This window comes from Delphinapterus leucas, chromosome 3 (genome assembly GCF_059928025.1).
Source record: "Delphinapterus leucas isolate spDelLeu-1000000601 "Yukka" chromosome 3, BTC_Dleu_Yukka2, whole genome shotgun sequence".
NCBI classification, from domain to species: Eukaryota; Metazoa; Chordata; class Mammalia; order Artiodactyla; family Monodontidae; genus Delphinapterus; species Delphinapterus leucas.
Genome location: NC_143131.1, coordinates 62,772,063 through 62,796,564, shown reverse-complemented (window position 1 = coordinate 62,796,564; position 24,502 = coordinate 62,772,063). Strand labels below are relative to the sequence as shown.

At 34.8% G+C, this 24,502-nt stretch overlaps 1 protein-coding gene across 6 annotated transcripts in view; it reads left to right on the top strand.

Moving 5' to 3' along the window:
* The window catches only part of TBCA (tubulin folding cofactor A), a 104,230-nt gene that overhangs the window by 70,912 nt on the left and 8,816 nt on the right, over positions 1 to 24,502 (top strand). For 5 of the 6 annotated variants that reach the window (XM_089909040.1, XM_089909042.1, XM_022594423.3 and 2 more), the window contains one exon: positions 16,387 to 16,492. In XM_089909040.1, the coding sequence (XP_089765166.1) occupies positions 16,387 to 16,492 (106 nt within the window). Of the gene's footprint in view, positions 1 to 16,386; positions 16,493 to 21,027; positions 21,085 to 24,502 lie in introns of all 6 variants that reach the window. The other variant, XM_089909041.1, reaches the window with a different exon arrangement.

Sequence of the window (24,502 nt, the reverse complement as noted above, 5' to 3'; positions counted from 1 at the left end):
TTTCAAACTAAATATTTTGCTGATAATATTATAAGGTGGTGTGGCCAGCTACTTTCTACTAAAATGTGAATTCAGTTATAAACAAATTAAAATTTTAAAAGTGATAAGATATATAATGTTCATTTATTTAATATTAATTACACTATCATTTATTTAATATTAATTACACTAGTATTACTAGTATGTTGTACTAGTAATATATACTAATATTAATTAAGCCATTGTTGCCACATTGATTTATTTTAAAAATTAATTATATTATTTAAATTAATAATTAATATGACATTTTATTAACTTCTATAAACTGGCAATTTTGAATAGAATATTTTTGTATTTATTATAGGGTAAAAATACACTTTAGAAATTTAGAAATAGGAATTTACCAAATACTGTAGTCAGAATTTTGGGTATTACCTGTCTTTCATTTTGGATTCCAAGTTGGTATTCTCTGGAATATGTTTAACTGGATTTTAATAGGTAAGTTGAAAAAGTGTTCTGCTCAAATTAATTTGAGAACGGCTGAGTTAAAAGTTAACATGTTTCTTTATTTTAAGATTACTCAAAAGCTTTCACTATGTGAATCTTTAAGAGAGGAATAGAGTATGCAATATTTCTCAAGTATTATCTGTTCATAGAAACCTTTTTTCTTTCAACTATTAACATCTCTTGGAAGAGCGTTCCTTTTTCTAATGTGAAAAGAAACAATTGTTGCCACATTTGAAAAATGGCAATTTGGTTACATTTACATGATCAGTTAAAGGATAGATTTTCTCCCCTACATATAAACAAGTTTGAGCCTGCTGCTGTGTCTTTCTTTAACTCCAAATACTAAAGTTATTACTTGGGTTTTTTAGGTTGACCAGACAAAATGATGTTTGTTATAGATATATTCATATGTTATCATGGTAGTCTATCCACAGAATCAGGATCCTGAAAGATTCTATCAAATAACTCATCTGAAATAGTCTAGGAAGACTGTGTAGAACAACTTGGAAAAAGCTGTGACGTTCTTAAAATGCTATAAAATATATTATTTATATATTCTTCTGTTTTTGTGAGATAAAGTTAGAGGTTTATCATATTTTTACATGCTGACACATATTCGTGGGACAAGAGCTAAAGGTGGAATGCCTCCAGTTGTGAAAATGCAACATTTAAAAACAGTGTTTACTGACAGATTCAGAGTCAGGCTGCAAAAATGACTGTTTTACTGAGTATAGAAATGAAGAATAAAAGGGTGGAGTATTAGAGATAATACAAACTTTTTTTAAAACTGCAGACTATAATTAATATGATACAGAGAAGAAAGATTAGAGGAGTCATTGGGAATCACTAAACTAACCTTATAATAAGAAAATTTTACTATTGAATATTCACACGGATTTGCTAGCTATTAAAATTGTGTCAAATACAACTCTATATCAAGTACCATTACTAAATATTACTTAGAAGTAGTGTTTAAGCAGTTAAAGACTTAGAAATTTGAGTTAATTTTTTAAAATGCTTTATATGTGGTAAAGTACAAAATAAATATACATTGAAAGTGTATTTCAATACTTTAACATTTACCAGATTATTTACTATATGTATACCTTTAGATAGGAATATAGTATGAAAATTATTTTCAACTGTTAGGTTTTTCTGAATGGAAATTGTTAACAGTTAATGATTATTGTCATTCTTCTGTACAAAGGACTTAAACAAGACCTCAATATCAGTAATATAAAAATAGCAGAAATTTTCATACATGTTTCTTCTTGAACCATTGTGACCTAATGAATAAATCTTAGTACAACAAACTGAATAAACACATTACATACCAAAGTACCTTTGTATAATGCTAATAATCCCAAAATCATGAGTTGTTCTCTGGACCCTAGAGCTGTACAACTGAAAAATCTCAGATTTGGCTCCCAAATTTTCTCATCAGTAGTTCCAAGAATAACCTGAGTTACTGAATCACCAAGAAAAATTACTATAGTAAAATATCATTAAATTGGGCTTATTTTATAATTTGATAAAATTCAGGTAATCCTAACTGATGTTAACTTTTATTATCTATGAGAGGTGACAGTCATCAGTCAGCTAAGTCATTTGCATCAAATGATATTTTCTTTGCCCATTTAGTTATGATAACCTATATTAGTTTGGAATAACTATATAGTTCATAATATGTCTGAATATTTTAGACAAACTGAGCTATTTCACAGAATAGAGTGATGGTGTTGGATATTCTTTTGCTAATAACTCTGGTTTGTTAGGGTCCTTCTTCAGATGCTGCCTTAAATCCCTTTTGCATCTAAGTTGTGTATAACAATTTTGGAAGTAAATTGTTAATACTGATAGCACAGATACAGTTCATCCAATGTAGTAATGTGTACCTACCACGTTTTAGGTTCTCCTCTTCTTCTAATGCATCTAAGATTGAATTGGCTGGTTTTGGTTTTTTAGTAACTGCATCACATTCTTGGCTCATATTGAGCTTGCAGACATCTTAGCTCTTTTTCCCTGAACTGCTTACAAGCCAGGCATACTTCATCCAGTATTTGTGTGATTCTGATGTTGACATCTCAAATTGGGAAAAAGAGTATTATTTTAGAGTGGGATGGTGATGAGCTTAGTTTTCAACCTGCTTCAGTTAGTTGCTGGTGGGATGTCTAAATAGAGATGTTGCAAAGACAGAGATATGGGTCTGGGTAGAGGATAAAAAGTCAAGTGTACAGAGAGATTTGCGATTTTAGGTAGTAATTAAAATTGTCAGAGTGTTTTTGTATGGAGATGAAGCAGCTGTGGGAGGTGCTGTTGCTTTCTCATACAGACTCAAGCAGAAGCTATCCACAACAGTGTCTTTATAGCCCCTTTATTAGTAGTACACACTTTTCAGTCTCACTGACTTTTAAGGGACTAGTTTAGAGGATTAGTGAAATAATTAGTTTTACATTTGTGTTTTTGAATTATTAATTCCTAAGACTTATTAATTTATTAATCACCAAGATCCACAAAATTGCACAAAAAATAGTGATATTGTATTTGGCATGCATCAGTTTAGCTGTTTACAAAATGTCTTATTTATTAAAAGTAATAATGCATATATTTTACTTGAGTAGTGACTATAACTTGAACCATCTTCAATTTAATGGATTAATTAATGGGTACAGGAAGATGATAAGGTAACAAATACCATCAAACTAAACATTTAACTTTTCATTTAGGATACACAAGAAATTGATAACTGTTGCTTCCAGTGTTGGGACTGAGTGGCTCAGGGCAGGGAGTGTGTTGTTGGGTTGCGTTTTCACTTTGTGCTCTTGTGTACGATTCAAGTTTTGAACCATGGGATGATTTTACATTTGGAACAGGTAAAGAAATTTAAATTTTGAAACTCATTTACTTTAAACATGAGATAGTATGATGTTTAAAAAGTATTGACACTTGAAGTTAGAAGTCATAATTTCAAATCCTAATTTCTCCATTTCCTGGCCAGCTGGCCTTAGATGAATCATTTCACCTCTTTGAAAATGGGGATGGTGATAGCTGCCCTGAATACCACTCAGGGTCATTGTGAGTTCATTTAGTAAACATATCTGTGAGGCACACACTGAAAGGTGCTCATAGGAGACACATTTCCAGTCCTCAGGGCATCTACTTTCAAGTGTAGAAGTTGACAAAATTATAACTTATATTTAACTTATAATTTCTATGATGGAAATAAATATGCTATAAAAATTCATAGGAAAGATCCATAGTGGCTGCTTGGGGAGTGGTAGAGTAGGGGCTAGAGTGGTCCTTATTGAAGACAAGGACGTTTGAGTTAAGTTTTGAAGAATGGGTTGGGAGGATATGGGGGAGAAGATGAGAGAGGGAGAAGGCATTCCACCCAGAACAAGCAACATTTCCAGACCCATCTCATTTTATGCGTGTTTGTGTGTAGCACATTTTTGTTTTATTTATTTTAGGAGAGGATGCTGTAGCAGGTTCTTCCTTCATTTTGCTGACCCCCAAAATCTTGACTATGATTATTAGTTGAAATTTGGAAATAGTGGAAAATTTCACTTGGAACTTTATAGTGACCACAAAAGAATTAGTAGAGAATGACTAAAACTCACTGAGTTTTAACTTATACATTTTTATGTAGACCATAAACACTAAATCATCGGATTCTGATGTCAACCTCCAATTGTTTCTCACTAAGGAACTAGTGAGAATTCTTAATTAAGGCAACTAAAGCAATAAGCCTCTAATTTGCAGTTCACTTGGAGTTCCCAAATGAGATTTTTCTTTTCTTGCATCTTTCTTGGTATTTTTGTCCCCATATACTTTTGTAAAGACATAGTTTCTTCTGTGTGTCTGGGGTCTCATCACTAAACCCTTAGTCTTCAAAAGCCTAAAATTTACTCTAAATACAATGTTTCACTCTGATTTCTGTAAACTGCTTTCTTCCAATATGTTTAGCAGAAAAGCTTGTACCTGCTTTACTTGTTAATTCAAATAGCTTCTTTCCCTAATCTTGAATACTTTTTTCATCTTCACTGGGGAAGATAGGAATTTTAAATTGATTTGACAAGTTATGGAGTTCCAAGCTGTGAGTAGATATACTTTTCCTGGTGCCTTATTGTTTACTTTATAGAGCCATTAAACACCTCAACTCCATAATAGTTTATAGACATTAATATTTAACTATTTAATGCTCACTCTCCTGTAAGTCACAGTTTAGGGGCATTGATATTTTACTATTTAATATTTAACATCCAGTATGTTACAGAAGTACTTTGTAAATTGAAAATACGATATAGATAGAAGATAGTATTATTTATTATTGATATTAGCCTCCAGTAAACACCATGATTATTAAAAATAAACACAGATTTTAAAAGTTTTATGCCAGTTTAGTGTTTGTGTGTGGTTTGTTGTTTTTAATTTTTTTCCTTGGGCCGTGCCGTGCAGCTTGTGGGATCTTAGTTGAATCACCAGGGATTGAACCCAGGCCATGGCAGTGAAAGCCTGGAATCCTAACCACTAGGACACCAGGTGTGAGGGATTTTGCAAAAATTCGTGTGAGATATTTCTTAATACAGTGGAAAACATAAAATTGGGTATTGTATAGGTAATTTCCTCTTTCCATTGTATTTATTTGTATGTGGGAAGGAAAAAAATGAGGCATCTCAAATTCTAAGTGATTTATCCGTTTAGAAGAAGTTAGTCCAAAGTAAGAAAGCATTATTTCTATACCTGCAGAACATTCTTCTGTTGTTAATGACTCTATCATTTCAGATCCTTTTAGCTTCGAAGAAAATAATAATAGAAAATCAAACTATATGTGACTTAAACTATAAGGATGTTTATTATCTTATACAATGTATATTATCTTATACAATAGGAACTATAAGGATGTTTATTATCTTATACAATAGGAAATCTGGAGGTAGGGTGCATTCAGAGTTGGTTAAGTCAGTAGTTTAATACCGTCACCAAAGATTCAAGTTCTCTGACTTCCCAGAGTTACCTGTCCTTTTAGGCTGGGTCTCCTCATGATCCCAAGGTGGCAGGTGTCACAGGTGATGTCTAGGGGAGAAAAGAGAATTGTACTTGCTATGTCACATTTAGGAAGAATGACAAACTTTTCAGAAGCCCCTAGCAAAAGCTACTTTAAAAATGCAAATTGAATATTTCAAACAAGTGAGGAAGACATAGTTTGCTCATAGGTCTATTATAAAAGTTGAAAATGAATAAATAGATTATAAATATATATCATTTAAAATATGGTGTATATAGGATTACATTTCTTTCTCATTGGATCCCATGCTGCTCAAAGGATACTATTCTTATAAATCCAGGTTAAATTAGTTTTGTTTTTCAGTTGCTTCATATTACAACCATAACTATGTTGGGGGGTGGACTGTGGAGGGGGGTACTTTTCCTGGAGTTTCTAATTGTCTTTCATTTTTTCATTATTGGGAGAAAAAACACATAAATGATTTCTACCTTCTTACTCATTCTTCTTCTTAAAGATGTGTCTGAAAAAAAAAAAAAAAAAGATGTGTCTGTAAGACTCCATACTAAGATTCTCATTTAGATTGATTGTTTTCCGGGCCTACGACACAGTCAATACTGGGATTTTTTTTTTCCTTCATTAGACTGTTACATTACATTGACCATGGTTTCTTTTCTTGATATTCATCTTCATTTTGCTGGAATACATTCTTAAGTAAATTTGTCAGAAAGGAGGCAGAGTAGATGAACTTTTTGAATTTTTATACAAAAAAAAAAGTTCTCCTAGCCTATGACTTCTTTCATCACTTTTCCACATGACTTACTGTTTCTTTCAGATCTCAACACATATCCCATTCTCAAAGAGGCCTTCCCTGACCATCTTGTTTTAAATTGTGAATCTCCTGTATTACCAGCCCTTCTTCACTGCTTTTTCGCTTAGAGCACTTTTCACAATCTAACATGCTATAATATATTTTGCTTATTGTCTTTATTTTCCCACTAAAAATGCCATAGGGCAGAGATTTTTGTGGTTTTGTTCACTGGTATATCCTTGGTACATAAAATGTCTGGCACATAGTAGCCCCTCAGTAAATAATTGCTGAATGAATTAGTGAATTTTCCTCTCACTATTATAGTTATAAATCCAGGTTTTAAATTGTTTTCTCTCAGAAGTTTGAAGGGATTGCTCCCATGTCTTGTGGTATCTAGCGTTATTAATGTGAAAGATAAAACTTTTATAGGTGACCTATTTCTTCTCTGTTTGAAAGCTTTAGTGTTTTTGGGTCTCTGGAAATTCTCAACAATGTACAGAGACGTGAGGTTTTTTCACTGATTCCAGTTGGCACTTAGAAATCCCTTTCAGTTAAGATTGGTTTTTTTTTCCATCTCTGGGAAAATTTATTTTTTTTTAATTGAAGTATAGTTGATTTACAATACTGTGTTAGTGTCACGTGTACAGCACAGTGATTTGGTTATGTATATTCTTTTTTTCAATTCTTTTCCATTATAGTGTGTTACAAGATATTGAATATAGTTCCCTGTACTATACAGTAAATCCTCACTTATCTATTTTATATATGGTAGTGTGTATCTGTTAATCCCACACTCCTAATTTATCTCTGCCCCCAAGGGAAAGTCTAGTTTTTAAAGAAAAAATTCTTCCCCTGATTTTTTACTTTATCACTATCTACAACTCCTATTGGTTATCAGGTTTATCTTCTTTTCCCTTGATGTTCATTTCCCTTATTTTTCTCTTTTTAATTTTTCATCTCTTTAATGTAGCCTTTGATATGCTTATTAATATTTCAGCAGTGAAATCTGGCATACTGTTTTCTTTGACTAAGATGAAATACTAAATAGTAGGCTAAAATAGGATAGATTGAATTAATATTTGCATTTTTTTATGACTACTAATAATGAATGACTAAGGTAGCTTATCATATCAGTAGAAAAAGGAAGTATTCATCAATAAATGATCACTAGTTTACTGGAAAAGAATTTAGTCTAATTTCTCCTCAGACACTATATATTTTAAATATTATATAATAAGAAAATAATATACATCTATGAAATTTAGGAGTAGGGAGGTTCATCACAATATTATTTATATGGGGATGTCCAGATGTCTAACAGCATTTAATAAGCTGTCATACTGGTATTATGAAATGCTTTGCAGCCGCTAACAGCTATATTTTCAAAGAATATGTAATGAGATTGGAAATGGTACACTATCCCATTTATTTATTTATTTATTTATATACAGTTGTCTCTTGAACAACATGGGTTTGAATTGCATAGGTCCACTTATACAAGGATTTTTTCCCATAAAGATGTACTGCATTACTTTTTTTTTTTTTTTGGCGGTACGCGGGCCTCTCACTGTTGTGGCCTCTCCCGTTGCAGAGCACAGGCTCCGGATGCGCAGGGTCAGTGGCCATGGCTCACAGGCCTAGCCACTCCGCGGCATGTGGGATCCCCCCGGACCGGGGCACGAACCCGTGTCCCCTGCATCGGCAGGCGGACTCCCAACCACTGCACCACCAGGGAAGCCCCTGCATTACTAATTTTGATCCATGGTTCAAGGATGCAGAACCAGATACAAAGGGTCAACTATAAAGATATACATGGATTTTTGACTGAGGAGGATCAGCATCCCTAACCCCTGAGTTGTTCAAGGATCAATTGTGTGTATATAATATAAATTTTCGCACATGTTTAAAAAAAACTAGTGAAAAATATTCAAAATGTTAATACAGGTTTCATAATCCCTTATATGAAACTGTTGGGCCCATATGTATTTCTGAATTGCAGGTTTTTTAGATTTTGGAACAATAATAAATGCATTTACATGATAGTGTCTAAAGAAGTACTCTATAATCAAACACATTCATATTTCTGCAGTGAAACATAATTGTTCACATTAAGTAGAATACATAAAGTCTATAAATATTTTCATGTCAGTTGAGGTCACATTTTGCTGGTAAATGAGTTTATGCCAAACTTAATTTTTAAATTCCAATTTTTTAAAATGTTTTTGGAATTTTAGAATTATGTCCATTTTGGATCAGTAGTAGTTAGCTTGGGCAATGAGATTATGACTGATTTTAAAATTTTATTCTTTATAATTTTTCAAGTGTTCCTGTACTTATAGGAGCATATGCATATGTATGTTACAGAAAAATATTTTAGTAACAAATTTAAGAACTATGACTATATATACTTGAGTTAAGTTTTCTTATTAAATCTTAGCCTTTCCTAGAGAAAGGAAGAAGAGTCCAATTCACCAGAAGCTATTCATTCATAGATTTAACAAATACTTATCCAGTAACCATACTATTTTAATAAACATAGATAACCTTATAAGTTTTCAGGGAAGTTAATATTTCAAACATAATATAATACCATTTCACACTCTTCTTATTGTCAGAAATTTAGTAACTCATACAATTCTAGTTGTTCACCAGGATGCCAAAGAGAAGCAGGAAATTTCATATATGGCAGGTTGGGTATCAGTTGATACAACCATTTTGGAAAGCAATTTGACAATATCTAGTAAAGCTGAAGTTGTGTATATACTCTCTAAAACCTCTTCCATGTCATGTGACTTGTCATCAGTACATTGATTTATACAGTTTGAAAGTGGAACTTTTTCAATTTCTCTTGCATCTTGCCTTAGCATTTTATTTATTGTAATTTTACACGCTGGTATTACTGGGTTCTCACTAACTGTGATTTTTTTTCTTTTGGGGGACAGTACATTTGCTATTCAGTAACTTGCTTCCTGAGCCTTTTCACAGTATGGCTTTTTATTTTTTTAAAACAAAAACTTTACTTATGCTTGTTTTGATATTCTAATAGTCATGTAAATATTCAGCACCTTTACTTGTCAAGTGTGATACATAGTTGACTGTCTTGTCAATTTTGCTGAGGCAATGACTGCTATTTTCCATGGAGAAGTACATGGAGTAGGATGACTAGGATTACCAACCAGAACTGTCAGTGGATCTAGAAATAGAATTTATCTCTTTCATTGTATACTTTCTCAGAAATCACTGTAGTTTTCTTATTTCTCAAATTATGTGAATCACCTTTGTTCCACTTCAGAATTGTCTCATGTATCTCTTTAAATTGAAAATGTTAAAAGGCAATAGTGAGATTTTTAGACTCAACTTTTCATTCAGCAAACGTTGAGTGTCTACCATGTGTTAATTACAGATCAGGAATACAGTATGAATACAACCTAATCCCATCTTCAAGGAACTTAAGACCTAGCAAGTAAGACTTGGTTTCAGTGTGGTGTGGTAAATGCTAAGATGGTTAAGTAGTGGTTGGATAGAGTTAAGTCGAGGTCTTCCAAGTCAGGGGTCAGCAACCCTTTTTTGTAAAGGGCCCGGTAGTGTATATTTTAGACTTTGTGAGCTATATTGTCACAACTACTCACCTCTGCTATCATTACGTGAAAGTAGCTATAGAGGATACATAAATGAATAAGTGTGGCTGTGTTCCAATAAAACTTTATTTATGGACACTGAAATTTGAATTCCATATGATTTTCACATGTCACAAAATATTTTTCTAATATTTTTAACCATTTAAAAATGTGGGGCTTCCCTGGTGGCGCAGTGGTTGAGAGTCCGCCTGCCGATGCAGGGGACACGGGTTCGTGCCCCGGTCTGGGAAGATCCCACATGCCGCGGAGCGGCTAGGCCCGTGAGCCATGGCCGCTGAGCCTGCGCGTCCAGAGCCTGTGCTCCGCAACGGGAGAGGCCACAACAGTGAGAGGCCCGTGTACCGCAAAAAAAAAAAAAAAAAAAAAAAAGTGAAAACTATTTATAGCTCTCAGACCATACAAAGACAGATGGCAGGCCAAATTCAGCTCACTGGCCATAGCTTGCCAACCCTTGTTCTAGGTCTTTGAATTACAGGATATTGTTAAATGTGCTTATTTCTGATAGCTTATCCAGTCCCAGCTACTTTCATTTACTAGAGGAGTTTAGTAACCTGTCATCTTTAGAAATATTGAAAGTTTTATTGCTAATCCCGGTGGTTTCTGGTTATCCCTGATATTCTGAATACTAATTGTGATTCTATTAAGGTAATAAAAACAACAATAATAGTTCTACTGCATTAATGATATGCAAGTTTCCCAGCCCACAGGTTCTAAACTCAGTTGCTTACAGGGTCAAGTAAAAGGCTTGAGTGTTTGAGAAACAGGGAGTCGTGTGAGTTGGGGCACTGTGAACAGCAACACATGCCTCATCTAAAACAGTCAACAGCCACTGCTTAGTTCCATCCAGTAGTAGGATGCAGCCCTAATATTCCCTGATAAAAAACATCTTAAGAGAAGACAGAAATCCAGACTTAAATCTCCCAGTTGTTAAATTTGGTAACAAATATGTTGTTGTTTTTTTAATTCTTTCTGTGAATAAAATAAAACCATCTTTAGGTCCCATTTAAGCAGGCTGGCAACTTGCCATCTCTGTCCTAGCATTTTCTGTGTCAAAGGAAGTTTTACAGAAATATCTATAGTGATATGCATTAATGATTTTATTTTGAAATTTTAAGCCTCAGAGGATATTTTTATCTTAATACTGAAAATATTGTTAAAGCAGTTTTAAACTATAAGTCAAATGCAAATTTCTATACATGATGTTCACATGTTCAACTCTCATTAAGTCCAGGTTTGAATGTATCCAGTACTACTTACAGCTTTCCCCTATAGCTGAATTTATGGTCACAAGCTTTTTTTCTTTTTCATTTTGTTAACAACTTTATTGTGATGTAATTCAAATACCCTATAAATCACCCACTTAAAGTCTACAATTTGTTTTTAGTATATTCACAGAATTGTGCAGCTGTCACCACAGTCATTTTTAGAACATTTTTATTACCCCAAACCCTTTAGCTATTACCCTCCAAATTGCCCCATCCTAGGCAACCTCTAATTTACCTTCTGTCTCTATAGATTTACCTATACTGGATATATCCTATAAATAGAATCATACAATATGTGGCCTTTATGTCTGACTTCTTTCACTTAGCATAATGCTTTTAAGGTTCATCTAGATTGTAGCATGATTCAGTACTTCATTTCTTTGTATGCTGAATATTATTCCTTTGTATGATATACCATATATTGTTTGTCCATTCATCAGTTGATGGACTTTTAACTTGTTTCCACATTTTTCTTATAATGTATGCGTAATGCTGCTATGAACATTCATGTACAAGTTTTCACGTAGACATACATTTTCATTTCTCTTGGATATATACTTAGGAATGGAATTACCGAGATATATGGTAACTCTGTGTTTAAGCTTTTGAGGAATGACCAAGCTTCCAAAGCAGTTGCAACAGTTTACATTTCCACTAGCAGTGTTTGGTGGTTTCAGGTTTTCCACATTCTTGTCAGCAACACTTGTTATTATCTGACTTTTTGATTATAAACATCCTCATGGGTGTGAAGTGCTATCTCGCTATGGTTTTGATTTGCATTTCCCTGATGACTAATGATGTTGAGCATCTTTCCATGTTCTTGTTGGGCATTTGTATATCTTCTTCAGAGAAATGTCTGTTCAGCTTGCCCATTTTAAATTGGATTTTTAAAACTTTTATTATTATTATTATTGAATTGTTCTTTATATATTCTAGATACAAGTTCCTTATCCAGTATATGATTTGCAGATATTTTCTCCCATTCTGCAGTTGTCTTTTCACTTGCCTGATAGCGTCTTTTTTTGGCTACTTGGACCCTCAGCAGTGAAAGTGCAGAGTCCTAACCCCTGGACCACCAGGGAATTCTCTGATAGTGTCTTTTGAAGCACAGAATTTTAAAAATTTTGATGAAAGCCAATTTTTTTTCTTGTGCTTTTGGTGTCATATCTAAAAAGTCATTGCCAAGTCCAAGGTCACCAAGATTTACCTCTATGTTTTCTTCCAAAAGTTTTATAATTTTAACTTTTTAGATCTTTGACCCATTTTGAGTTAATTTTTGTATATGGTGCAAGGTGGGGAGGGGGGTGGAAGTCATAGGCTTTTAACTTCAAAAATCAAACCAAAGGTAAAATATCTGAAAATACTAATAAATAAATACACAAATAAGTGGCAAGAGATACATGAAACAAGATTGCCAAAATATTAATAATTGTTGACTGAGTGATGAGAACCTGGGGTTTATTATGCTATTTTCTCTACATTTTTTGTTTGAAAATATCCATAGAAAATGTTCTTCTAAATATCAATTTTTTTAAAAATATCAATTTATTACAGTTTCTTACTTTTTTTTTTTTTTTTTTTTTTTTGTGGTACGCGGGCCTCTCACTGTTGTGGCCTCTCCCCCTGTGGAGCACAGGCTCCAGACACGCAGGCTCAACGGCCATGGCTCACAGGCCCAGCCGCTCCACGGCATGTGGGATCTTCCTGGACTGGGGCATGAACCCTTGTCCCCTGCATCATCAGGCAGACTCTAAACCACTGCGCCACCGGGGAAGCCCTCTTACTATCATTAATCGCAGGCTTGTCATTGTATCTTTAGCATGGCTTGGTGTTGGGCTGTTAGTTACTAGATGGCCATAAGTACAAATTCGGTTATAACTATGAAAATCTTATTTAAAATATTATGAGAAACTGTAAAATCAAGATATCAAATTAAGCTAAAACTTTTTTATCCCAAGGTTTCTTAATTCTTGATTTACCCCCAAATTTTATTCTATTTAGAATTTTATGAACAGTATATTTAAATGTGTTGTATGCAGATTTGTGTAAAGTTTATAGATTACTACAGTGTACTTCTCAAACTTGTGTTGAGAGGCAGCTGTTCTGGAGAATGCTGAGTGGGGGAAAGTTCATTTTTGCCTCAGGTAAGCTTGCAGTTGAACAAAATTAAATTGATTTTCTTACTACAAGATTTCTCAGGACCCTTTAATGTGCAAATATGTATCATAAATTTTTAAGATTTGGCAAGCAGTGTTTTTTAAGCTTATTTGACTACTAATGTACTATGGAATAGTTTGTAAAACACTGGCCTGCATATTTAAAATCACGTTATGTCCGTACATAGACAGTTAAGTAGTTTGTTATCATTTGCTTATCTTTACCTCGATGGCTGTCATTTCTTAAAATTTCTCCTTATGTCTATCCTTTTCTGTTGCTTTTTCTTGTTTCTTTATTTTACTCTTATATATTTGTCTAACTACTAAAAGTGATCAGATTTTGAACTTGCTGTGTTTCTCTGTAGGTGTGGGGTTTGTAAGACTAAAAAATATTTTCAATTATGCATTTAAAATATAATAAGTTATGACTTTATATTTATTTGTACTTGTTATTTTAATAGCATTTGAAAAACTAGCAAAAGATAGCAATGTTTAGAGAATTACAACTATTAGGTATATTTTGGTATCTTTCTAATTGAATTTTGCTTTATTCCAGAAAATATAGAAAATATAGCCAAAGGAATAGCTAGCAGACTTTAAAATCATTCAAAATTGTGCCACTCAGAGATAATTATAAGCATCTAAATTTTTTTGATAAAAGTAATACTTATACATGGGGGATAAAACCCTGGAACTTTATTGAGAGGCATAAAATGAAAGCCTCTCTATTTACCTCCCAGCTGACCATCCCTACCCCAAATCATTAGGGCTTTTCTCCTCAGGTAACCACAAATAATAGTTTCCCAGGTATCCTTTTTGTCATGTTTGTCGTGAACTTTTTGTCATGTTTCTTTCCATCTATGTCACTAGTGCAAGATCATGAAGGACAGGATGAGCCTTGCTTGCACAACTCAAAATTCCAAACTGGAACATTTTAATATTTTAATATTTAGTATGCAGTTTATGTGGTGATTTAAATCCAAACTAAAGCTTACTTAAAAGCCTTCCAAGTAGTATGACAAAAGATTTTTTAGATTTGTGAACTTAGTTAAGTCCTATTAGACTATGAAAATTAAATTGTCTTTTGAAATACACTTAAAAATCTTCATTGCAAGTGATTAGACAAAAGCCATGCTCTAGTATGATTTTTAATTCCATCCCAGTAACATAGGTCTAGAAGTAAGTCAGCAAGCCAGATGGAAAAAGCTGCTTTTAATAGCTATGGGACTGTGGAAGTTTTTTTCTTCTGTTCCTTAGGAAATATGTACATAGGAATATTAGTGTTTTCTTGGACTGCACTTTTCTTTTACATTAAAACTTTGATTAATGAGAATTAGGGGAGATTGCACTATTACGGTTAATTGAATTTTGGTTATCTGAGGAATAATTAGTAGAACCTCGTATTGCTCTGTTCCTTATTGTTGAAAATCTTCCTGATCTCTGTCAATACCCTTTCTTGCTTTAGTAATTAAATACTTGTTTGTTTCCACTATTTGTCTGTGAGAGAACCATGTCTAAATTATATATCCCCCCTCCCAAAAAAAAATGCCCTCGGGCTTCCCTGGTGGCGCAGTGGTTGAGAGTCCGCCTGCCGATGCAAGGGATACGGGTTCGTGCCCCGGTCTGGGAGGATCCCACATGCCACGGAGCGGCTGGGCCCGTGAGCCATGGCCGCTGAGCCTGCGCGTCTGGAGCCTGTGCTCCGCAACGGGAGAGGCCACAACAGTGGGAGGCCCGCGTACCGCAAAAAATAAAATAAATTATATATCCCAGTCCCTCGCACAGGAAGGTCAGACACAAAATTAAGTGCATAGTAAATACTTTTTAAACACTTTGGTTGTTGAAAATAACCTAGTCTTTCTTTGTTTTGGATTTGGCATGCAGTATACTGACTTTTTTCTCAGTAAGCTGAGCTTTTACCATTATGTTGTTTCAGGTACATGTATAAAAGTTTGGATAACATATATCAGTTAAAAAAAGACATTAGAGCCACGAAAGGCCCCGAATAGCCAACAATATGGTACTGGCCCTAAAAACAGGCACACAGATGAATGGAACAGAATAGAGAGTCCAGAAATAAACCCACACTCAGATGGTCAATTAATCTATGATAAAGGAGACAAGAATATACAATGAGGAAAAGACAGCCTCCTCAATAAATGATATTGGGAAAACTGGACAGCTACATGCAAAAGAATGAAACTGGACCACTTTGTTACACCATATTCAAAAATAAACTCAAAATGTGTTAAAGACTTAAATGCAAGACCTGAAATCATAAAACTCCTAGAAGAAAATATAGGCAGTAACCTCTTTGACATTGGTCTTAGCATTTTTTTTTTTTTTTTGGTTACTCCTCCTCAGCAACATGGATGGACCTGGAAGGTGTTAATGCTAAGTGAAATAAGTCAAACTGAGAAAATACTGAATGATTTCACTTACATATGGAGTCTAAAAAACAAAACAAAATAGAAACAGACTCGTAGATACAGAGAACAAACTGGTGGTAGCCAGAGGGAAGATGGGGTGGGGACACAGACAAAATAGGTGAAGAAGATTAAGAGATACAACTTTGTGTGGTTACAGATAATGTATGGTTATTGTGGCGATAATTTCATAATGTATAAAAATATCAAATCACTATATTGTACACCTGAAACAAATATATTATTAATGCAATTTTAAGTAAATAAATAAAGCAAACAATAAAGAAATGTTAAGTATATAATAATTTTGAATGTTATTTTTACATTGTAAATACAGTTACTATAATGGAATGTTTTTAATTAAAAATTTAAGGATTCCATGCTTTGATAGATTTGCTTGCTTTAGGCAGGTATAAAACTTAAGGTCATGAGGTTCATACATCTGTGGCTAATGTAGTTTTCTTCCCTTCCCTTCTCCTCCCCATGTAGTACATATGCTTTTTAAAGTATACTTTATATTTACAGAGTTTCTTTGTTTTTTATGGTCTGTTGCTAGAGAGAAAGTTAATTCTCTGAAACAGTTTTTGGTTTATTTATAGATTGGTCAAAGAAAAAATGATGTATGAGAAAGAAGCAAAACAACAAGAAGAAAAGATTGAAAAAATGAAAGCTGAAGATGGTGAAAATTATGCTATTAAAAAGCAGGTAAAATTATATCTTAAATAATAACAGCTAACATTTACAGAATACCATATTAACAATGGATTAACAGCCCTCTGAGAAGGTCCTACTAAAGGTCCTATTAAAATCTCCATTTAAAAATAAGGAAAGTTACCATCTAAAAATAAGGAAACTGGGGGCTTCCCTGGTGGCGCAGTGGTTGAGAGTCTGCCAGCCGAAACAGGGGACATGAGTTTGTGCCCCGGTCCAGGAGGATCCCACATGCCGCGGAGCGGCTGCGGCCGTGAGCCATGGCCACTGAGCCTGCGCGTCCGGAGCCTGTGCTCTGCAACGGGAGAGGCCACAACAGTGAGAGGCCCGCGTTCCGCAAAAAAATAAATAAATAAAAATAAGGAAACCGAAACACAGGTTAAATAACTTGCCCATGGTCACACAACTCCTAAGTGTCATACCTGGGATTTGAACACAGGCATTCTGGCTCTGGAATTTGTGCTCTTAGCCATTAAGCAGTACTGCCTCTCCAGTTTTAAGTATTAAATATAAAATGGCCTAGTCTTATAATTAAATATATTTACAGATATTTTCCCCAAACTGATATGAAGACCACCAAAATTATACACACACACACACACACATATACACATTATGCATTTCAATGGCTACCTCTGATTATCCTCATGACAAGTTTCAGTCTCCTTAGCATTGTATACACGGCTCTTCTTAATTTTGGTACCTCCTTATCATTCCAGCCTCATCTTTTGCCAGTCCCTATCTGGACCTCTTAGGTCCTGCCTTTTAGTTTCCTGAACAAGCCCTTTCTCCTTTACCTCTGAGATATTGCATATGTCTGGGATATTCTTCCTACTGGTCCTACCTACCCTCTCCTTATTAATTCCTACTTATTCTTTAAACCTCCTCTACACTCCACACTAACACTGAGTTAGGTGCCCCTCCTCTGTGGTTTCATAACACTTTCTTTATTCTCATCATAACATCTAATTTATATTCACTCCTGGTTGACACTTGTTTTGTAATTGCTTGAGAAAATAGAGGCTGTCAAGGGAACTTATATTCCCACCACAAAATCTATCAATCTACCTGCACCTGTACCCATACTACCCACCTTCCTTCCTGTTAGAGTGGATTATGTGCCTCAGCCCTTGTTACAACCATCAGTGACATTGTTATCACTTCTTTCTTACATAACCTCTACAGCATTTGACACTCTCTCCTTGGAATGCTCTTTTATGTTGGCATCTTTGATAGAATGGTCGCCAGGTTTCACTGCCATTTTTTCTCAGTCTGCTTTGCTGAAACTCCCTCTCCCAGCTTGCTGTCTCTCTCCCATCTCTATGTGTCTCTTTATCTCTCTATCTTTAAAAAAAATTTTTTTAACCTTAAGAGTTCTGGCTACAATTACTCTCTAGGTAATCTCATACCATCCTTTAACTTTAAGTACCATCTTTATGCCCATTCATTTGTCTGCACAGAACATATTAATTGAACCCCTGGCTACTTGCCAAATACTGTTCCAGGCACTCTTTTAGACATGGCATTAAAAGCAACAACAAAACAGAAAAACCCAGAATTCCTGCTAACTTGACATTCATTCTGGTGCCAATATCTCCCAAATTTCTATCTCTGGGCCCAACCACTCCAATATATATCAGTATATTCAACTGATCACCAATTTGACATATCCCTTGTGTGTTCAAGACAAGAATCTTGGTCTTCCCTCAACCCAGCTCACCTCCCTGAAACAAGAAACTAGTCTTTCTCTTGTTTCCCCCCTCTCAATAAATGGTACGTCTACTTATTCAGATACCCAAACCAAAACTTACGGGTCTTCTCTTTATCACCAAGTCCTCTTTCTTTTTCTTTACATTTCTTTCTCTACTGCCACTATCCTAGCCCAGTCCACTATCACTTCATGCCTGTACTACTGCAAAAGCCTCCTGGTTGATATCCTCTTTGTCTCTTGATAACCCTCCATTCCTTTCATACCACAGTAGCCAGGCTGATCTCTTTAAAAGGTACATCAGATTACTTATCCCTTTACTTAAAATCCAGTGTCCAGTGCATTTGGAATAAAATCCAGATGACACTAAGTAAAAGGAGAATATAAAAGAACTTATACAGATTATATCTCAAGACTTATTTTTTAAATCAGCTTTATGAACTCACAGTGGTTTTCATCATATAAATTATGTTACAGATGGTAATGCACACTTAACCCAGACTTTAATTAAGTAAAATTAATCACTTAAAGTGGATTTTTCTTTCTTTTTTTTTTTTTTTTCCGCGGTATGCGGGCCTTTCACTGCTGCGGCCTCTCCCGTTGTGGAGCACAGGTTCCGGACGCGCAGGCTCAGCAGCCATGGCTCACGGGCCCAGCCGCTCCGCGGCATGTGGGATCCTCCGAGACTGGGGCACGAACCCGCGTTCCCTGCATCGGCAGGCAGACTCTCAACCACTACGCCACCAGGGAAGCCCTAAAGTGGATTTTTCTGTAGGTAGTTGCTTTCTGTTGTGCACAAGGAATGCAGTGGCACTTGAAATGTCTCCTTCTTCAGGTTATACAAGAAGAGAACTTTCTTATTTTCTTGAGCTTCCAGGAGAGCCTCCCTTCCTCTATGTATGATCTAACAAAGGACATTCGTGTGTCAGATATTCTTAAATTGAGAGAAGATTTGTAAATAGGTGTGCAGATGTAGTATGTCCCCCCAAATGTTGACTTTTGTAAACTAACTGCCCTTCATAAGGATTTACATATAGAATGTAACTTTTTGATTCTTAACTTTATGTTAAATGCTTTTTTAATATATACTTCCATAAATATTCATATCATTTTTGTATCTCTCTCACTTCAAGGTACTCTATTTTTTTCCCACATTTAGTGAGAAACATTGTAACGTAGTGTATCACTTATTTCACATAGGTCCTTCTTAGACCCCATCTGGTTTATTTTCCCACTTGTGTAGTTAGTGACCTTGTTTAGTTTTTTTCTTTGCCTTTTTCTTTTCATCACCAATAATGTATTTTAAAATAGTCCTATAGCTAGAATATGAGTTGTAAGTTACTTGGAATGGGGAATGTGTTTCCTTTCTAAATAAAATTCTACAAATAATGTAACAGATTATCACAGAATCTGTTTTATTTCATTTGTATTTATATATTGATTATCTTTCAGTAAAATTACTACTTGATAGGTAAGGATTAACTCTTTATTGAATCCTGTGTTCTAATTGTTACTTAAAGATATTAGCCACTCACATATATATGGAATCTAAAAAAAAAAAAGTTCTGAAGAACCTAGGGGTAGGACAGGAATAAAGACGCAGACGTAGAGAATGGACTTGAGGACATGGGGGTGGGGGGGAGGGTAAGCAGGGAAGAAGTGAGAGAGTGGCATGGACATATATACACTACCAAATGTAAAATAAATAGCTAGTGGAAGCAACCACAGGGACATCAGCTCAGTGCTTTGTGACCACCTAGAGGGGTGGGGTAGGGAGGGTGGGAGGGAGGGAGACGCAAGAGGGAGGGGATATGGGGATATATGTATAGATGATTCACTTTGTTGTACAGCAGAAACTAACACACCATTGTAAAGCAATTATACTCCAATAAAGATGTTAAAAAATAAAAAAATTAAAAAAAATAAAGATATTAGCCACTTACTGGTTATATCATTGACTACATATGCAGATGTAAAAGGGGAAAAATTTTGTTCAAGAACCCTCTCTAAACTTAACCATGTTAAAATTCTTTTGTCACAGTGGTCATGGTTTATAACATGATTTTCTAGATTCATAGTCAGCCTAGTACTTAAATTCAAGAATACCAACCCATATCTAATTACAGAACAATAAATTGTTTTGTTTTCTGATATTCTCAACCTGCAGTGTATACAGTTTTCAGTTGCAGTTTTGTTTCAGGGTCTCATGAAACCTTGTCTTTAGCCCAGCCTACATGCTTTTCTCAATTCCTTTTCCTGACTTAGCTTTGCGGTGGCCAGCCTTACATGTTTTTTCTTATGTGCAAGGGAGTTGCACTGCCAGAAGCACTGCTCTTTTCCTAATTGCCTACTACTGTAAGGTCAGGAATTGTTTCATGACATTTGCTGATGCCCCTCATAAAAAATATGGAAGCCAAGTGCCAGATTTTGTGGGTTCTCTACTCTTCTCCCTGTATTTCCTCCTCTTCTGAGCTAAATGCCATCCCCAGTCACTGTACACTACCTTGACTTTTCTCTCACTTGGTTCCATTTTGCTCTGGCTTTCCTAGATCTTCTGAATGAGCCCTAATATTTTATAACATACACATACAATGCTGTCTCTTGGTCCCTGTCAAACTTCTTACCTGAAATTGATTGCCAAAATTGTTCTCTCTTGCACTGGGCTTAATTTTGGTTGTTTTAAAATAAATAACTAGGCAGAAGTTTCAGGACCCTAATAAGCCAAAATACCAGTCAAAGTGTTATTCTATAACACAGCATTCAAATGTTGACTCGATATTGATTTTAGCCTTCTGCTTATGATATTCCTCTTTTCCTCCAATATCCTCATCCCCCGATTAGGGATGGTTACAGAGGATTTTGCCCTCAACTGGTGAAGGTATTCTCGTCTTTTTTTGTTTTTTTTTAAAGCCTATTCTGGAGCAGAAATGATTGGTAATAATGACAATCAAACATATTTCAGTTATTTTACATAAGCCATGATGCATCTCTTACCTTCCAGAAGTAATATTAAAGGACAAACTGGTTCAATTTTCAACAAAGATTTCTCACAAAAACCTTACATTTATTACATATAATTGCAGTATTGTGAAATTTTGCACCACATTTTTTGTGATTTACTTGAAACATGAGTTAACGTTCACAATTTGATATTTCTTTTTCCTAAAACTGAAGGGGCAATTTTTTCATTAAATATATGGAAAATAATAGGAGGTTTCAGTCTATGAAGAGGAATTTGACCAAGGGTCTCTTACAAGGCTGCAAGAAACACCAGAGTTTTTTTATCAATAACTAAAATTTTATTGTCTTTTGGTACATATAATCAGGCTTATAAATGGTGTTCTATTTATACACTTGCTTTTTTTGTTTTTTGTTACAGACTTACAGGGAGTTGCAAAAAATTTTCAGGGAAGTCTCATATACCCTTTACCATTCCTTTTACAATGTAGCATCTTGCATAATTATATTACAGTATCCAAACCATGAAACTGACATTGGTACACCACAGAGCTTATTTACATTTCACTAGTTATACATGTACTCATTGTGTGTGTGTATAATTCTATGCAATTCCATTGCATGTGTAGCATGTGTAACTACTACACGATCATGATGGAGAACCATTCCGTCACAAGACTGCCTTTTGCTATCTCTTTATAGCCCCTGTCCTCTCCACCCCTTAAATCCTAAATAATTAACACTCTTTAAAGAATGTTATATAGCATGGAATGGAATCACACAGTATGTAACCTTTTGAAATTGACTTTTTCCACTTAATAATTTCTTGAGGTCCATCAAGGTCATTGAGTGTATCAATAATTTGTTCCTTACTATTGCTGAGTAGTGTTCCATGGGATGAATGTACCACATTTTAACCATCGAAAGACACTTGGATTGTTTCCAGGTTTTGGTTGATACAAAAAAAGCTGTTATGAACATTCATATTCAAGTTTTACATGAACATAAGTTTTCATTTTCTGGGATAAATGCCCAAGCAATTGCTGGGTCATATTAGTACATTTTTTGTTTTAAAAGAAACTACCAAACTCTTTTCGAGTGGCTGTACCATTTTACATTCCTACCAATGATGTTTGAATGGTTTGACTTCTCCACATCCTCACCAGCATTTGGTGTTATCACTTTTTAATTTTAGCATTTAGCCATCACCTACATGATAAGTGTGTAGTGATAGCTGATTGTGCTTTTAATTTGGATTTCCCTAATAGCTAATAATGTTGAACATCTCATTTGCTTATTGCCCATCTGTATATCCTCTTCAGTGAAATGTCTGTTCATGTCTTCTGCCCAGTTTCTAAATAGATACTTTACTTTTTTACTTTTTGAATTTTGAGAATTTTTAATATTTTCTAGATAAACGCCCTTTGTTGGATATGTGGTTTGCAAATATTTTCTTTTAGTCTCTAATTTGTCTTTTTACCCTCTTAACACAATCTTTTACTGAGCAACAGTTTTTAACTTTGAGAACACCTTATTTACAGCTAATGCTTCCTTTTGTGAATCATACTTTTGACCTCAAGTCTAAGGCCTCCTTGCCTAGACCTAGGTCCTGAAGATTTTCTCTTTTTTTCTAAAAGTTGTATGGTTTTATGTCTTACATTCAAGGCTTTGATTGATTTTGAGTTAATTTTTATGTAAGGTATGAGGTTTAATTAAAGGTTCATCTTTTTGCCTATGAGTGCCCAGTTGTTCCAGCAGCATTTGTTGAAAAGGTTATCCTTCCTCCATTGAAATGCTTTCATACCTTTGTCAGAAACCTGTTGGACTTATTTGTGTGGGTCTATTTTGGGGTTCCGTTCTGGTCCATTAATGTGTCTAACCCTTTACCAGTACCACACTATCTTGATTACTATAGCTGTATAGTGAACCTTAACTCAGGGCAACTGAGCCCTCTCAGTTGCTTTTCTTTTCTTTCAAAATTGTTTTACCTATTCTAGTTTCTTGGCTTTTCCATAAAAATTTTAAAATAAGCTTTTCTGTATCTGTAAAACACTTTGCTAAGATTTTGATAGAAATTGCATTAAACGTATATAGATCAACTTGGGGAGATTTGATATCTTTACCAATCAGTGTATTCCAATCAGTGAACATGGTAAGTCTCTCCAGTTTATTTAGGTCTGACTTTCATAAGTATTTTGTAATTTTCAGCATACAGATCCTGTACATGTTTTGTTAGATTTAAACCTAAGTATTTCATTTTCTTTGAAGCTATTGTAAATGGTATTGTTTTTAGTTTCAGTTTCCAATGCTGTATTTGTTGTTAGGTATAAAAGTGCAGTCAATTTTTTGTGTGTGGATCTTACAACCTGTGACCTTGCTGACCTCACATATGAGTTCTGGGAGTTTTTGGTAGATTCCTTCTGATTTTCTACATAGACAGTCATGTCATTTGCAAGTAATTTGCAAATAAGAACAGTTTTATTTCTTTTAAATCTGTATGTCTTTTATTTCTTTTCTTGCTTTGTTGCACTGGCTGGAACTTACAGTGCTATGTTGAATAGGAATGGTCAGAGTGGACATCCTTACCTTGTTCCCAGTCTTAGGGAGATAGTTTTTTATCATTACATAAATATTAGCTGTAGGGGTTTTGTAGATGGTCTTTCTCAAGTTGAGGAAATTCTTCTCTATTCACAGTTTTGCTGAGTATTTTTGTCATGAATAGGTGTTGGATTTTGTCAAATGCTTCTTCTGTGTCATTTCGTAAGATCACATGATTTTTCTTCTTTGGCCTGTTGATACTGTGAATTACATGGATTAATTTTCAAATATCGAACCAGCCTTGATTGTGTTATATAATTCTCTTTTTTTTTAACATCTTTATTGGAGTATAATTGCTTTGCAATGGTGTGTTAGTTTCTGCATTATAACAAAGTGAATCAGCTATATATATACATATATCCCCATATCCCCTCCCTCTTGCGTCTCCCTCCCACCCTCCCTATCCCACCCCTCTAGGTGGTCACAAAGCACCAGCTGATCTCCCTGTGCTATGCAGCTGCTTCCTACTAGCTATCTATTTTACATTTGGTAGTGTATATATGTCCATGTCACTCTCTCACTTCGTCCCAGCTTACCCTTCCACCTCCCTGTGTTCTCAAGTCCATTCTCTACGTCTGCATCTTTATTCCTGTCCTGCCCTTAGGTTCTTCAGAACCATTTTTTTTTAGATTCCATATATATGTGTGTTAGCATACGGTATTTGTTTTTCTCTTTCTGACTTACTTCACTCTGTATGACAGACTGTACATCCATCCACCTCGCTACAAATAACTCAGTTT